Source organism: Bos taurus, chromosome 1, assembly GCF_002263795.3.
Source record: "Bos taurus isolate L1 Dominette 01449 registration number 42190680 breed Hereford chromosome 1, ARS-UCD2.0, whole genome shotgun sequence".
Lineage (NCBI taxonomy): Eukaryota > Metazoa > Chordata > Mammalia > Artiodactyla > Bovidae > Bos > Bos taurus.
This window is the reverse complement of record NC_037328.1, coordinates 100,016,714-100,034,752: the sequence shown is the minus strand read 5'-3', so window position 1 is coordinate 100,034,752 and position 18,039 is coordinate 100,016,714. Positions and strand designations below refer to the sequence as shown.

Below are 18,039 nucleotides of genomic sequence, written 5' to 3'. Positions count from 1 at the left end.
AAATGGCAGTATTCTTGCCTGAAGAATCCCATGGACAGAGAAGCCTGGCAGGCTACAGACCATGGAGTCGCAAAAGTCAGACACAACTTAGTGACTAAACCACAGGGAGAAAGAGTGCTCTTACGAGCAGACTTTCAGTAGACCCCCTTTCCCACCCTAAGCGTGGAGTCGGTCTCAGGACGCATAGCTCAGGAGGACTTACCCCATATAGGGTGTATCTGACGCCATCCTGAGAGAAAATATCTTCTTTACAGAGGTCCAAAACACTGGCTTCTAATAAAACTTGCCCTAAAGTTTTCTCTGTATCTTTCAAGGTTTCCATGTTTTTATTAACCAATTCAAGAGACTTCTCTAAACCTCACCCCTGAAATAGAAATTGTTTATTGTCTCAGACCTTTGATCTCCCAGGTCCCATTTCCTAATGTAACAGACTCCTTCCTCTAAAATATGCCATGTATTATAACTGTGTGAAGTCAATGAAACCTAATTCCTAATAACTTTGAAATTACATCATATATATATGATATGTTAAGCTTATATATATGTATATATGATATATTAAGCTTTTATGAGGGTTATTAATTTGAAAATATTTTTATCCCACATATATTGTATACTGTTGTGAATTTTAATGGTTTCATATAGCTTGGCAGAGAAAATTATTTCATACTTACTTTATTTCATAAATAAATATACACATATATATTATAAATACATTCCAGACACTTCTAACCTTTGTAATATGGAACTATAATAACCACTGAGTTAAATGCAATGAAGGTGAAGATTAAGGTTTTAATCTTAGAAGTGCTGTGACAACTATGTGTCTAGAACAGGGAAAGGCGATATTTTAAGCTTGAATCCACACCAGAAGGCTATTCTCTTTTATAAGGAGCTTAAACCATCTCCTTTTGTAAGACAAGTAATACCTACCAGATGTAGAGCACGAAATTGGCAGAGAAAAACAGCAACAATGCAAAGTTGGACTCCATAGTGAGAAAACCGAGGCAGACATTTAATAGATCTTACTTAAGAGAAGCATATATATTAGGAACATATTATGAAAACATAAAGTGAAACCTGGACAGTCATTTTATTACATTACTTGATGCTATAAATTCCTTGCTATTTCATTATCCTACTTTATTTTTTCACTGATTTACTATGTTTCTACCACTGGCAAATTGTCAGTTTGGTGAGGTCAGAGACCTTGTCAGTTTTGTTTACTAGTTTACCCCTGGTGGTTCAGTGGTAAAGACGCCTCCTGCAATGCGGGAGACAAGTTTGATCCCTGGGTCCGGAAGATCCTCTGGAGAGAGAATGGCAACCCGCTCCAGTGTTCTTGCCTGGGAAATCCCATGGACAGAGGAGCCTGGCGGGCTACAGTCCATGGGGTCACAAAGAGCTGGACACAACTGTGCCTGGAACATAGAAGCTCAGTAAGTATTTGTGGAAGGGATGAATGAATCTCCAGAGCAGATTAACATGTAACACATAGAAGGGAATGTACAAATTTACCTAACCCAAGAAAAACACCTGAAAATAAAACTACTGTCCTTTTAATAGTGTACTATGCTCTTCTTCCTAAATTAAGGAAACATATTTTTAAATCAGTTCCATGATGAAGAACAAACTTGTGATATATCACTAACATATATATTAGCATTCACTGTGTTATATCTAAGTAAGATGCAATTTACAGTCTAGGAAAGCTAGCATTACTTTTGATTATGTTATGGTTTGAAGCCATCACAATTAGTTGTAAAGCTCTCTTCATATAGTCTTGAGTATTGCTCTAGGTTTTGCTACAGATGGACATCTAGACATTGGAGACCAGAAAGCATGAAGTTTCAGGGGAAAATCTGCACTACTTTAAAGGACTTACTTAGGAGGGATTATAACTCAGTGATTATGGTCAGAGTCTCCTGATACAGATAGTCCTGAGCTCAAACTTTGAAATATGGTAAAGACTCCATACTTATTTGTTATATGTCCTTGACTGCTTATATAATATGCTTAAGCTTCAGTTTCTTCATCAGGAATATGGGTAATAGTAGCTCATGGATCTTTCCTGCATTTATCATAATGTCCAAAAAGTGCTGACTTCAGTGCCTGACACAAAATCAGGGCTCAACAATGGAAAGCCACTATCATTAAACTCTGCAGAGAATTGCCAGCACAAACAAAAGGACACTTTGCATTACTAACATGAAAATATAAAAACTACAAAATGTTATATAAAATCATTTGAAAGTAGTATTGTTGGGGGTATTTACATTTGACATCAGAGGAAGTGTGTTGCATTTAATATTTGTAGATTACAATCTTGGCTCTAATACTTCCATTAGCTCAGTGTTATAAAATCATGGATGGTCAGCCTCCTAAATTACACTAATTTAGCTGCCAATTTCATGTACAGGAAAGCTTTATTAAAAAGTTCTTGTTGCTTCTACTTTCTTTTACAGGTTTAAGGCATAAATCAGAAGAACAAATTGATATGTATTGAAACAATGAAACTATTAAACATAACACATGGAATGTCAAGTTAAGATAAACTAAATACTCAAAGTTCATTTACTATCATAGGTACTGGATCTTGGTATCTCAAGTGGCACCCCAGAGAGGTACCAGCACATGCACTCTCTCTCTTGACTCAATTCCCCATGGTCTGGATAAAGGTGCTATACTTGGGAGTCAGATAGTTCGGTCTTGTAGGAATATAGAGACTTTGATATCTAAGACAGGACTTTTATATCTAAGATATCATAGACAGACTGTTCTAATGTATTAATATTTTATGTAAGTTCACTGCTTTTTATTCATATATACTTTATAAAAATACAGAAAGCACAAAAACACTTAATGCATGCATAATTTCATTTATTCATTGATACAGATTAATACAGCCACTGTTTAAGACAGAAAAAGATATATAGAAAATATTTGATGATATTTTGCCAGTCAACTATTTTCCAGGAATAACCTTCTATTCTGAGGCCGCACTTTCCATTCACAGTGAATCTAAATCTCTTCCCTTCATCCTTTGGGTGTCAGGATTTGTCACCCTTCCCATAAGCAAAATTGAATCTAGGAAAAGAAAAAAAATTTCTTTAGGAATTTCTGGAGAAAAAGATGATAATAATCAATTTTTCTTAATGTTTTAACAAGTCATTTAGTCTTTTTACTTATAAGGTAAACTGGCAATGTCTAATAACAAAGCCCACTTCTCTAAAGCAGATGACTATATCATTATTAATCACGTTTTGATAATTTATGAAATATATTGACACCTACAACAGCTTGTCATGGAAAATGCATTAGTTCTGTTTTTCATAAAGGAAAGCAAAATTAAAGTGACAGAGAGGTGTTCGTCTAAATATAGAGACTCAGTCAGGCAAACATAGAGTAATAAAATGGTGATGAGCATAGGAAACGTTTTAAATTTAAGGCATTAGCAGTCATCTCTTTATGTATGTAATATAAACCCTTGGGGTTAAAAGTGCAGCTTCTCAGTTCTCCTTCAGCTCTGAATCAAAGCTTACTGCTAAAGGCAATATTTTCACATCTCTCATACTTTTACATCCTCACCAAAGTGATATAGTATACAGCATAAATGTAAACACCTGTTTCCAGCCATTCTGTGTTTTTCAAGTGAAAAGAAACTATGAACTAGAGGACAAAACAGAAATAAATGACACATCAAAATCCATTCACCTTTCTTGCCAACTAGGATAAGGTAAATGGCTTGAATGGCTCAATGTCGTGCTGCTTTGGGTTACCTCCTTTAAACTCATATGTAATAAAGGTTCATTTCAAAAGTTACAAAATAAAATTTTACATAATTTTAAAGAGAATGAACATTACACTTACAAGTATTGAAATAACAATGGCAGAAATGAAGTAAAAAGGAAGAGCCCTTCTTCATGAACTCTTTATTGTTCAGTCCAAGACACAGTCTTAATAAAGCCAATTAACACAGAAATAGACATAATCTCTAGCAGATTTTTTCTTCTTTTTATGATTATAAATTAATAATACTTTGCCACAAAAATCTCAAAATAATTCCAACAATACAAGAAAACAAATACTTTTTTTTTTTTTTTCAGACAGACATGGATACATAAATAACTTCCCCAGGCTGTATACTGCATTTAGACACAAGAAGAATCAACAATAACTCTTACATCTTTGTAATTCTGTGGTATTGAAATGGTTACCAGAAATGCTTGTTTGAAGAATTTTTAAAGTAACTAACCTCATAAATTGAAGACAATAGTTTAAAATTTTAAACTATCAGAAGTATAGGACATTACATAAAAGCCATTTGTCCTAGTCTTTTCAATCTGTTTTTCTGACCAAGGAGAACCATATTTTGAATTAAGTCTACAAGCAATCGCCAATCTACTCACTACAAAACTGGACGGATTAGTGAAACCTTCCTTGACATTGTCTCAATGGATATAGAGGCAAGCTGAAGCAGATTCATTGTTGTTTCCACTTTTCATGCCCACTTCTTAAAGAGGTATCCCTCATATTTAAATATATAGCTATAAAACATCTCTGTCAGAAGCAGTTTTTTAGTTCATAATCTAAAAAATACAATAGCATAACGAAAGCTAACAGCCTAGAAAAAAAGATTTTTAATACCCTGCAGTCTGCTTCTCCCCTCAACCCAGGACCTGAAAACATTCTAAACACAATATTTTTTTGTTATGTATGGAGCACTGTCAGTTTCAAAACTATGATTCACTACTTTCTGGGAAATGGCACATTTCATGTAGCATTTTTCACAACCTTCTTCTAAAAGTCTCTAATGCTGTCCTATACCCTCAACCTTAAAGAAGAAGAATTGTTCTCCATTTCCCTGGAAGTTTGGCTCAGTAAGAGATTTGGATGAGCATACTGAAATGTATATATGATAGGAAGTTAAATACTGATACGAAAATACAAATAATGTATGGATTTTGCCTAAGAAGGTTGTTTTATCAAAGGAAAATTTTAAATCTAGGTAAAAATTGGTTTTACTAAAACTAAAAACATTCATTCTCATACTTCAGGAATTGTCAAATGAATATATTTTATATAAATCATTATGCCATTTGGTAGGTCACTGTGCCATGGTAAATCACCAGCTTCGTTAATCCCAATGATTTCTTCAGTTCATTTGTGAAAGGAAAAATAAATAAATCACTGAATGAGTATTGTCTTAAGATAATAGCCCATTCTACATTATATATGGCAACAATTTACAGCCTCCTATAAATGAGTGGCCATTCATTTGAAACAACACTTTAGGGGAGTAGCGCTAGTTTAGAAAGTCTCGTTAGAATAAAGATCATAAAACAGTGGAAATTGTCATTAAGGGTCTGACACTTAAGCATTATCACAAATAAGTAAATAAGTGAATTAATTTGAATTTTCACTACCATATAACTGATAGCTATTACATATCCTTAACCCCTCAGTCATCAATTTGGAAAATAAAGTCAAATATTATTCTAAACGCCATATTTCCTTGAGCATTGATGCCCAATGCAGCTTCAGTTCTTTTTGTTCTGCATATTCAATAATTACACACTAAAGGTAAGAAATTAGAGATATCCTAAGGTTCAGATCAGATCAGTCGCTCAGTCGTGTCCGACTCTATGTCATTTGATTTATACATCCTAAGGTTAAGGATGTATAAATCAAATGACATAGTTGTAACAGTGACTCATCCCCTATAGAATTGAAGTTGTCTTAATACAGCCTCAGCAAATCTGAAACTATCCCATTGTTTCCAAGATGTAACTTTCAGAATAGTCATTCAGCATTAGTTTCACACAACCTAAAAAAAGAGACTGATATATCCCTTCAGTTCAGTTCAGTCGCTCAGTCGTTTCCGACTCTTTGCGACCCCATGAATTGCAACACACCGGGCCTCCCTGTCCATCACCAACTCCCGGAGTTCACTCAAACTCACATCCATCGAGTCGGTGATGCCATCCAGCCATCTCATCAGGGGTCAATAATATCAGTTAAACTAATATCAGTAAACTAACAGATTCAGTTTCTGAAATTAACTATGTCTCTTCTCCATGTAAATCAATTCATTTAGAGAAGCTTTTCCACTTTTCTTCCTTCCTTTATGTATATTTATTGATGTATTCACAATGAACATCATGTGCCAGGCACTGTGTCACAGGCTTAATATATTCTTTATTTACCTCCATGAGATAATGGCTTCCCTGGTGGCTCAGAGAGTAAAGAACCACCTGCAATGCAGGAGACCTGGGTTTGATCCCTGGGTTGGGAAGATCCCCTGAAGAAGGGCATGGCAACCCACTCCAGTATTCTTGCCTGGACAATCCCCATGGACAGAGGATCCTGGCTGGCTACAGTCCATGGGATTGAAAAGAGTCGAACACAACTAAGCACAGCACAGCATGACATAAGTACTAATATTATGTTCAAATAGGGGGTGGGAAAAATATAGCTTAGAAAGTATAGTGACTTAGAACTATTAGTTCATTAAACTCGTCCTTGGACCCAAGTCCAAACCTTCAATCTCTAGAGATACTGATACTAAGTGCAGGGCACTTTGCCAAATTCTGGGCGGGATACAGAAATGAGTAAGTATTTTCTCTTTTCCAGATAAAATATACAGGTATACAGTCATCGGGTTATGACTCTTGAGGAGTCCTAAATATATACTTAAAGAAAGCTTCCTCACCATCCATATTTATGGCCTCTTTCATTTCATAAGATGCAAAAACATCTATCCAGACCATCTGCATTTATGTGTCCACCGTGTCTGTAATGCCAGTCCAATTGACTACTGCCCCCACCTTTTGTACCTAACTGCATTATCTTCTAGAATTGCCCAAATTAGAGAATTGGAATAATGTTTGACCCCTCCCTCCCACTCAGAGCCTATAGCTAGTCACTTATTCTTGGAATCTACCTAGGAAACCTTTCACAACTGTGCAACTTCAAGTTCTACTCCTATTGAAAGAAAGTTGACTTCTGAGACAAACAGGTCTTATTTTCACTCTGCCACTTTTCAGTTGTATGACCTTAGGCAAACTACACAACTTCTCTTTGAGTTTCTATGTCTTTGTGCATCAAATATCTGACTTATTGGAATGGTGTTAACTGTACAGATTGGTATTTAACATCACCAGCACCTATACAGACTATCTTAGCAGCTATTACTAGTACTGATCTATTTTAGGTCACTGCTGCTGCTAAGTCGCTTCAGTCGTGTCCGACTCTGTGCGACCCCATAGACGGCGGCCCACCAGGCTCCCCCGTCCCTGGGATTCTCCAGGCAAGGACACTGGAGTGGGTTGCCATTTCCTTCTCCAATGCATCAAAGTGAAAAGTGAAAGTGAAGTCACTCAGTCGTGTCCGACTCTTAGCGACCCCATGGACTGCAGCCCACCAGGCTCCTCCATCCATGGGATTTTCCAGGCAAGAGTACTGAAGTGGGGTGCCATTGCCTTCTCCCATTTTAGGTCACTGGCATCTCTTAAAACACAATGCCTAGTACAAAACAAGCACTCAACAAATAATCACTAAAAAAACTTTGGAAAAAAATAAAATAAATTCAATAAATTGAAAGAACAAATGACTTCAGACTGTCATTTGCAGCTGGAACAGATTGTGATTAATAGCAAGATTCCAACATATTCAATAGACTAGGTCTATTGAACTTAAACAGTTCCCCCAGGGAATTCTCAAAAAGGTACCTGTTGGGTTATTCTTCATAATAAACAGAAATGGATGATTTGCTATAAATTGATTCCTTGACAGACTCATGATCACAGGTGTATTTATGCCTATGAAATAGAGACAAGAGTTATTTAGATGTTCACATTTAAAGATCAGTAAAGAAAATATATCCATAATATTCACAATATTTTTTGTAGACAGGAAAGGCCATTTTTGTTTGAGGAGTTAACATGTGGAAAAATAACCATTTTCTAAATACAAAAATTTGGAATAAATCTAAAAATTGAAGAGCAGAGGAAAAGATATTGGAATTCATGGAATAATTCTAACTTCACACTTTATGCTTAATGAAGAAGAAAGCCAGATACTAGATTCAATTTAGTGACAGCAGCTGAAAATTTCATCTTTTAAGCAGTAACTTTCTGCTCACTTTTTATTTACATTAGATAATTTATAGTGTTTGTACTCCTAATTCCTATCCAGGTATTTTGTAAATCCACTGAGAAGATGCCTGAAAGTCAAAATACTCACACTAACAAAGGTGATACATCAGGGTCACTGCTGACCCCTTAATGATTGTTATCTCCTCTTAGAGAACTCTATACTAAAAACAAGAGGCCTTGGCCAAGGCAGAAGAGTTCTGAACCTGAAATCAGGAAATCTGGTTTCATTCCAAACCCTACTGTTTCTTACTAATATGACCTTAGGCAAACTGCTCCACACGTGAGTCTGTTTTATCACCAACATAATGAGAGGATCAGACTATGATCTACAAGCACTCTTCCAATTCTATGTAAAAGCAAGTGAAAATTTTTTCTACATGAACTAGCAACTTCATCCCAACACCAGCTTTGATTTCTCTAAGGATTGTAATAGCCCATACAGGAGCCCTTCAGGAGATGACAAAACATTAGGGAGCCCAGTGTGCCCACCCAGATGTCAAAATCCACTGGCATTAATAATGTGGGTATAAATTTAACAATATGACTATTTAAAAGATATGTATCTTTTACATACTGGCTAACATCCAAATAGTCTGAAAAATTAAAATATGTTTATGAGGAATTCATTAAAGTTGCCTTCCCATTTCTAATTGAATTTAAGGCTTTTTCTCCAATTATTTGTTGAATATTACTTTTATGCAGCATAGATACTATTCAAAATGCCACTTGTTCAAGGAGATATAGAAGAGCAGCTCCTAAACTGTAATGTTCATACAAGTCACTAAGAGACCTTGGAAAATGCAGATGCTGGATCAGTCAGTCTGGAGTTGGGCCCAAGGTTCTGCATTTCTAATAAGTTCCAGAATGATGCTGATGCTGCTGGTCTATGCATTATACTCATAGTACCAAGGATAAGCTGCAAGTCACTGGAGAGCAGCAGTTCTCAACCTTTAATGTGCATTGTCATCACTTAGGAAAATGTAAGAAAATGCTGAAGGCTAAATCTCATCACCAGAGATACTGATTCAATATTTTAGGGTGTTCAATATTCAATTTAATATACAGTATTCTCGGCTGGGCACAGAAGTTTTAAAGCTTTTCAGCTAACTCTCACATGCAGCTAAGTTTGAGAGCCACTGCCATAGACATTAACAACAAGAATCAAATTAGAAAAGGAGGAACTAAGAGTACAGAGGAAGAATGAAATGAGTGAATTCACTTAAGAGTGAATATTCCTGAGCAATCATGATTTCAGGTTTGAGCCTGACTGCTATTGGGCAGGTAATCCAGTTCACAAATAAGTAGATATCAGTCCCTTCTCTTTCTTTTTTTTTTTTTTTTTTGCCCTAAACTCCAGCCACACAGAAGCATAAATAGCTTAAATAACCACTTTGCCCTTCCTATCGTGTACTGAACAGCAGGAGGGGGTAGGAGGTCAGAGAGCCACAAAGGGCCAGCATCCTCTTGCTCATTTCCCCAGTCCTTCCTCCTGGCTTCCTGTGACATCATTTGTCCTACCAGTTGATGTTGCAACTTCACTGCCTTCTTCATTTATCTCAAAGAAAACTTGTTGCATGACTCGGGAAACATACACCTCAGAAGAATCTGTTAGAAAATATGAAAGTGCATTTAAGGGTTAAAACTAAGAACCATTACTTACTGGATCCCATTACATTTTCAAATGAACAAAGAAAAAGGAAAAAAAAAAATTCTTTCCAAGTTAGTTAATTTTCTAGAGATAAAGGTGGTTTAGGTTTAGTTCTGGCAGAGATGATACAGAGAAAACATGAAGAGACCAAGTTTAGCTCAGATATGAAAGGTAAAGATAGAAGGGGATCAACCTCAAGTCAGGTACCCCACTAAGTGAAATATTTCAATGGATCAAGCATTTTGCTCCCCTTCGTCATGGTCTACAGATAAGATGAAAAAGGCTTTACAGATATGAATTAATCCCACCCTGTGTTTTCAACCTCAAAGCCAACTTGCCTTTTAAATTCTGTATTGGGTTTTGATTTGAGTTTAGAACAAAATTTACTTTCCTTCCAGACTGGTGAGGTGATAAAAGTCTAAAGGGCTTTTGTGTCATCTGTTCCAAAGCCACTTCAGAGCTAGGCTTTAAAACCTGTCAAATTTCTCAGTGTAAGACAGTGTCTTAACAACATTTTGTTCTGCTGTGGAAACAAGCTGAGAGAGAAGGCCCCACTCATCCCCTCGGTGAAACTGATGTATGTGTGAAGCCTTTCTGATACAGTGACCTGTGGAGCATCTCCTTGAGAAAGGGGAAGTGAAACTGGAAGTTCAGAGGCCATCTGCCGTCCCTGCTGCGTCGAGTCCAGATCGACCTGAAAACGTTCCTCACAGAAACAACAGAAAGGTGGTGGTGGGTTCAGTGAGGGCGAGAGGGTGGAAGAAAGCGAGGCGAGCCTTGACACGTGAAGAGAAAGGCGATGAAGGTGTTTCGTCCCTCTTGACAGAGAAAGCTGATGTGATGCAGGTGGACTCCATCAAGACAACCAAATTTAGAAGAGTTTATGCAGAAATAGGGGCTACACTGGTGGTTCAGGTGGTAAAGAATCTTCTGTAATTCAGGAGGCTGGGGTTCAATCCCTGGGTTAGGAAGATCCCCTGAAGAAGGGCATGGCAACCCACTCCAGTATTACTGCCTGGAGAATCCCATGGACAGAGGAGCCTGGCAGGCTACAGTCCATGGGGTTGCAAAGAGTTGGACACGATTTTGTGACTAACGCTTTCATGAAAAAAAAATGGTTCAAGGGGAACCATCTCTGACAGTTTACAGAAAAGTAAATCCCCTCAGGCAAGATAGAGAGAAGTCATCAAAGGGTGATTTGCATAAAAAATGGCTTCCTAAAAATAACTCCAGACCCTGTGTGTGATGACTTTGTCTGGGCCCTTGATTACCTCTGATCCCCATCTCCTACCCTCCTTTCCTCACCCAATAACTCCAGCTACAAGGTCAAGCATCAAGGCTTTAGTCTCATCCATCCCTCTGCTTAAAATCCCTTTTCCCAGAACTTACCCTGATTGGGTCCCCTGTTACTTAGGTCTCAATAAAAATGACACTTCCTCAAAGCAATCTTCTCTTTCCACCATGTCTAATTCTCCTCTTATCTGATCTAATCTCTTTATCCCATGACTCTATTTGAGTTAATTCATACCATCTATCACCTCATCATTTAATTAATTAATTACTTGTTAATCGTCCATCTGCCCTAACAGATGTAAACTTCATTAGGAGAGGGAATTTGTGGATTTTATTCAACTCTAGAAAATCGCCTGGCAGATAGCTAGCTGGCTTATATAAATACTTGCCAAATAAATAAATCAGTGGATAAGAATATGTCCAGTGATAGAAACAGTTCAGATGGAGAAAGGGGGGCGTCCATATCATGAGTGTGGTTTAACTAAAATGCAGGAGTGTGGTCTTTTAAGGTCATGCAAATAAGCACATTTTTTCCCCCACGGCTGCCTAGAATAAGGATTTGCATATAGAGCAGAGAGTAGATAACTGAGGGGCCCATACAAAGAATGAAGACCAAATAGCAGGTTGGGATTGAGTGGAGAATTTCATACATGCAGTTTACCACTGGCACCAAATCAAGTGAGCCTTTGGTTAGTAGACTGAGCAATTTGACCTTCTGTATTCCATCTTCTACAGAGGGGGCACGGTCTTAGAAAAAGAACAGGACCTGGAAGATGCTAGATTAGAACAAGGGATCTGAACTTCATCAACTTACTGATTTCTATACCTTTGTAATTATTCCTTTCCTTAATTCTCTATGAAGATTCCAAGCATGTCTTCGTCAAGTTAAGAAGATAAGAAACTTTCAGTAGCTTTGCTAGAAGATGTGCGAGTAAATATTAATGTGCCGTTTGCTCAATTTTCTTTTTGCATTTAACATTTACTGAGTATCTACTATATAGTGAAGGTCACTCAGTGGTTTCCGCCTCTTTGCAACCCTATGGACTATATAGTCCATGGAATTCTCCAGGCCAGAATACTGGAGTGGGTAGCCCTTCCCTTCTCCAAGGGCTTTTCCCTACCCAGGTATCGAACCCAGGTATCCCTCATTGCAGGTGGGTTCTTTACCATCTGAGCCACAAGGGAAGCCCATCTATTATATAACAGATGGTGAACAACGTGATTTACGTATGTCCTTTTATTTATTTCTGCCACTGGGATATATTGTTTATTTAATAGATTAGAAAATTGAGGTTCAGAAAGGTTAAATATTTTACTAAGGGTGACAGAAGTCAAATATTCATCTCAAAGTTGCAAAAATAACTCTTTCAAAAACATTTTTCATTCAAAATTTGTGGACAATCTGAGTATAAGATAGTGTCTCCTTTGTGTAAGTATCCCATAGCAGTAGCATTGGACTGATCCACAGTAGCCTTTGTGTTGTTTTAGTCACTCAGTCGTGTGCAACTCTTTGCGACCCCACAGACTGTAGCCAGCCAGGCTACTCTGTCCTTGGGATTTCCCAGGCAAGAATACTGGAGTGGGTTGCCATTTCCTTCGCCAAGGGACGTTCCCCACCCAGGGATGGAACCTGCGTGTCCTGCTTGGCAGGTGAATTCTTTATCACTGAGCCGCCACAATAGCCTTTAGAAAACGCTTATTGCACAAAACGTACTAATAGCAGGAAATTAATTCACTGTTCTCCTAAAGACTAGAAATAGTGCCAGCTTTGGCTGTGGTTGTTCTATTTCAAGCAATAAGACAGAACCAAAGTCGTTAAATCAACTCAAAGAGGTAACTCAGAGCAAAAAATGTTGGACACTTACTCTTTTCTGTTCAGGGTTATTCTCTTATACAAATTCTCTTATAAAACATTTTGGGTTATTTTATTGATGTAAAAGGAGATTTTATAGAAGTTGCAAATTGCTGGGAATTTGCAGAGCAAGTGGCTGTTTGAAATGCCTGAGATATAGCAAGTGAGCTTCCGAAGGCCAGAAAGAAATTTAAGAGGAAGAGGTGTTTTAAAAAATGGCTTGGTTTATTTCAAGTTGGTAAGGTGGCTGCATTCCAGGGCACACTTAGACAGAATCCTGTTGCAGTATTTAATTTTGACTGCCTCATTCCTGATGCTGATGAAATTGTCAAAGAAGTCAGATCTATCTGTCAGTGTGAGAACAGGCAGCTAAATCATGTGTGAAGGTGATAACGAACATCCATGTCACCTGTATACCTCCCCCCCCCCTCCTCCACCAGGAAAACTCATTCATTCTGTTCACTTACCCACATAATTGATAAGTGAATAAGTTAATGAATACCTCTCCAAAGCCCACCTTTTATATAGGAATACACAATAATTCTAGGTTGGGATATCCAACCCCATCAGACAGATAAGCTTGTATCATTAGAACTTTATTTTTTCTTTATAAAACAGAAGACTGAATTTAAAAGAATTTAAAATAGCGGGATAATTTGTCCCTCTTCGTCCATTTTTTTTTTTTCTCTTTAGTTATTTTTGAACTAGTAGGTACTGCCAGGATGAGAAATAAAGAGTGTCTTGGGCTTTGTTGTGAAAGTGAGCATCTGAACCATGCACAATTTCCCAAGTGCCAGTTAGTATAAAAGCTCCATCTCTGATGTGTTGTCAGTCTCAAGCTAAATCTACAAGCTGCAGCCGTACAATTTCTAGACTGTGTTCATCATCCAACAGCTTGCAGATGCCTATTTCACGGGCTCTAATATTACCAAATTAACATTTGCAAATTGGGAGTTTTATTAGCTCTGCTTAGATGAGAGCCTCAAAGTTGTAATTCCCAATATTCAGATAAGGAAATACAAACAGAGCTGGAATAAAACCCCATACAATACTTTGCCTACATAGTTTCATTGTAAGTGTGGTTAGAAAGCTTATCTAACATTCTAACATGCTGTCTGACTCTCATTAAGTAAAACTACTTAAATGCAAAATAGAGTGCTTGTTTACAGACAGCTTGACACGACGATGACATTTATTCCCCATGTACGTATTTTCTGGGGCCAAATGCTCTTTCAGTTTTAAGATCAGTCAGTTAAGTTTCTAAGAGAACACATTTACTTGATAATATAAGAATAATTTTTCACATTACCTGTTATTCCAGAAAGGTCACAGCCACCACTAAATATCTCAGTTATATTCAATGAATACAAAGCTTCTTTGAAGTCTAATTTTTGTTCTACTTTAAATCTGCTTAAAAAAATGAAGAGGAAAATTTGTGAAACACTGTACACATTGGCTACCAAAAGGGTTTCTTTTTTATAAAATGGATGACTTGGAAGATGTTTTATTGTGAAATATTTTGTTTTCATTATCCTCATTTTTCACACCATTTCCCCACTACTCCACTGAGCAATTTTGGATGGCTAATAAGCTTCCCAGATAAATGGTTACTTGGGAAGGGAGAAGAAAATACTCTATTTTTTGAGGTAACAATTACCCAACAAAACAGGGTGAGAGTTCTAAGTTTTCGATTATTTGGCTTCTTCCCTAGAACTGTAAAACTTCCCTCCAGCAACTGTACACACTCAAGTTTTTTTTCACATCATCCAAGATCATTCCTGGCAGGCATCCAAGATATTATGAGCCAGAAACAGAAGCCAACAGTTCATTAAAAAGATCATTGGCTACTGAGGTACAGAAAGGGGGCATTAGTAGCCTATGATCCTTTCATATCTGCTGTCACAGCTGATGTGACTTCCTTCAATTTATGACATATCTAACATCTTTCCAATAAGCCCTGTAGAAGAGGTAAAAGACTGAAGGGGGACTAAATTTCTTTCCAGTAAAATAGAGTAGAAAATTATAGGAGGGGAGAAAAAGGAAGAGCTTGCCAATACTTCTAATGCAAGGCCCTAAGTTAAGACTCTAGGTTCTATGCAAGTCTCCAAGCATCAGTTTGCCTGAAGAGGGAACTTCACCAAAGAATCTCAAAGATCCTCTCAGGCACTGACCTTCTATGATTCTATGTTAACTGCAATCTATGACCCTCACCTTCCATTTTAAAAAAAATGGAAGAAAAACAAAAGCTAAATTATTGACTTTATAGATGCTAAAAGCATCTATCTACATTTTACAGCCAGATTGGAAATTTTGTTCATGAAAGAAAAGAGTATAAAGTCCTTCAACAGGGAGCTAAGTCTATTTCCGACTTCAGGGCAATCCCAGGACGGTTCCTGCCGCAGGAGCTCTGTCCGTTCCCTTGCTGGACCTTTGCCCTGGTTGGTACCTTCTGGTGTGGATGCAGACATGATTGCTTAAGCACAGGAACCTTGCTTAGCTAACAGGCCCACATCTGGGGCCAGAAATTAGCTTGCACAATCAGTCTAATTAAATTATTTTTTTAATTGCCAAATACTGAACAAGCTTCTCATAATAATTATGATTCTTCAAAACAATGAACATGCTGTAGCAAAAATTTACTGGGCCTAAATGATTTCTTGGCAAATTATTATGTACTTTTGGAAGATGTTATTTCATTCAGAACCCTAGCTAACTGGAATTGCATAATTCTAGAGCATAATTGTGCATAATTGTGGCACAACTCACAATGTGCACGTTAGAACCTACTGATAATGAAAATAACTTGTTTTATGCCAATCATTTTCAACCTCTTTTTAACTTCCTGCTAAGAAAGATAATATGTAGCATGATGGTTTTGAGGCTTTGGGGTTGTGCTTTTATTCTGTTTTAATTAGCACACTCTTTTTTATACAGAATGGAGTATGGGCTTCTAAAGGGTAGAGGATAAATGTTCTAGTCCATCTGTAACTTGACTATTTTTAGTATAATAGTCCAGTGATTTGGGAATAATGACAAGAATACTGCAAGACTTATTACAACCTCTAATAAGGCCTAATTATACCAGAGAGTCATTTAAGTAACAGTCTTGCTCATAATATAGTGCAATGAAACCTACAGCAATAGAAACCCATTCAACCATTTAATAAAATATAATCTGCAGCCAATTTCTAATTAGCCATAATTATTGGAGCCATGAATAGTCAGGTGTGAAGTAGCACTTCCATGTGTTAGGTACTTAATAGAGATTATAGTTTTTAATCTTCACAAAAACCCTGGGAAGTGAGCATTATTATTCCCATTAACATATAAGAAAGTGTAGGTTTTGAGGAGGTTGATTTCCAAGGACAAGATCGACAGGGCTAGCGTTCAAACTCAGGTCCATTCCAATTAAAGCTGATGTGCTAACCTCCACTGCCTTCTAATCAAAATATAATTCAAAATCGTAATCTCGATCAATTCATATATATGCTGTGCTGTGCTGTCGCTTCAGTTGTGTCTGACTCTGTGTGACCCTATGGACAGTAGTAACCCAGGCTCCTCTGTCCAGGGGATTCTCCAGGCAAGAATATTGGAGCAGAGTGCCACGCCCTTCTCCAGGGGATCTTCCCGACCAAGGGATCAAACCCGCATCTCTTATGTCTCCTGCATTGGCAGTCAGGTTCTGTACCACAGGTGCCACCTGGAAAGCCCCAATATATATATGTATAGTGTTAATTATGTACCTCCTCCAAATTTTGTGAGTCTTAATATTTATTCTAGATGTGGCTCATTTTCTTTCTTTTCCCTGACCCTCCTCTAAAATTGTCAAAAGAATACAGCTAAAGCTTAAAGAATGAGCAGCAAAAAAGACTCAATAGACAATTACCAAGTAAGCAATCATGAAATGAATGTTTTAGCGTATGTAAATATTATACACCTTCTTAGAAGGCAGCAATTTACTGCCATAGGCATCCATTGTGCTTAAAGTGGTCTCATACAAGTTCAAGCTGCAGAAAACAAAGGATAACAATTTAGAATTTCTGTTTGAAGAAGGATTCACTCCTGGTCTGCAGGCCCTACTGTGGATTTCTATTGTCTCTCCTCCTTTATACACAGGACTCTTGTTTAATGACAAAATGTCTTTGGCTGTTTTCCTTCAAGGTCCCTATCCTTAATTGTTTGGAATCCCAGTTTTGATACAGTGGCCTTGAGCCATCACTGAAAGGTTCAGGCTTAGAAACAACCAAACCAAGTCTTAGGGCTGCCCACAAGGATAAAAAATAACACAATCCTTGACAGTGTTCAACTTGGACTATTATGTGTCACTTCCATGTGTGTGTGTGTGTGTGTGTGTGTGTATAAAATATTCTATCAGCCTTGAGAGCTGAATTAAAAATGCTTTCTGTCACATAGGAAACCTATCTGGACAATGGTCAATGTAAACTTGGATTCTGCTTTGTATCAGTGTCTGATAGGTTAAAGTAAATGAACCTTTGTAAGCACCACTGCAGCTGGTCATAACTTATCTACTCTCACACCCAACCTCATTTTCCCTGAGGTCATGTTCTCTCACCCACACACAGTTCACATTCATGCACTCAGAGATCCGAAGCTGGCCAACTTGGGATGGATTACTAGCCTAGCAAGAACATGATGTCCTATGGAATGTGTGATTTCTTTCTGAGTCTCTGTGGCACTGCTGTGTCGTGTAGCTTACCCAGCTGCTCATCATGTCACTGGCCATTTGCTCTGTTCTGTGCCCTCCTTCATGTTTGCCCCACTTTACACAAGCATTTCCTGACTCCTGCAATTTTGACTCTGCCATTTGCTAGCTGTGTGACCTCTGGCAAGGCATTTACCTGTCTCCATCTCAACTGCAACCTAAATATTAAAAATAGATTTCTATCAAATTTATGGTGGTGATTAAGTGAGACATGGCAAACAGGGAAAGCAATCCACTATAATGGATTGTCAAGAAATTTAAAAGCTGAATGAGAATAATAATAATAAACAATACCAACAATATAAGATATACTGAGTACTAAAAATGCAACAAACATGTTCTCATAATGAGAACAACCCTAAGAGAC

General features: G+C 37.5%; 1 protein-coding gene across 2 annotated transcripts in view; it reads right to left on the bottom strand.

Annotated features, from left to right (window-relative positions):
• Positions 1-2,863: 2,863 nt before the first annotated feature.
• SERPINI2 (serpin family I member 2) overlaps positions 2,864-18,039 on the bottom strand; it is a 36,058-nt gene continuing 20,882 nt past the window's right edge. For both annotated transcript variants that reach the window (NM_001102054.2, XM_010801414.4), the window contains 4 exon segments: positions 2,864-3,087; positions 7,731-7,820; positions 9,675-9,761; positions 14,259-14,356. In NM_001102054.2, coding sequence (NP_001095524.1) covers positions 3,011-3,087; positions 7,731-7,820; positions 9,675-9,761; positions 14,259-14,356 — 352 coding nt within the window. In that variant the 3' untranslated portion in view covers positions 2,864-3,010.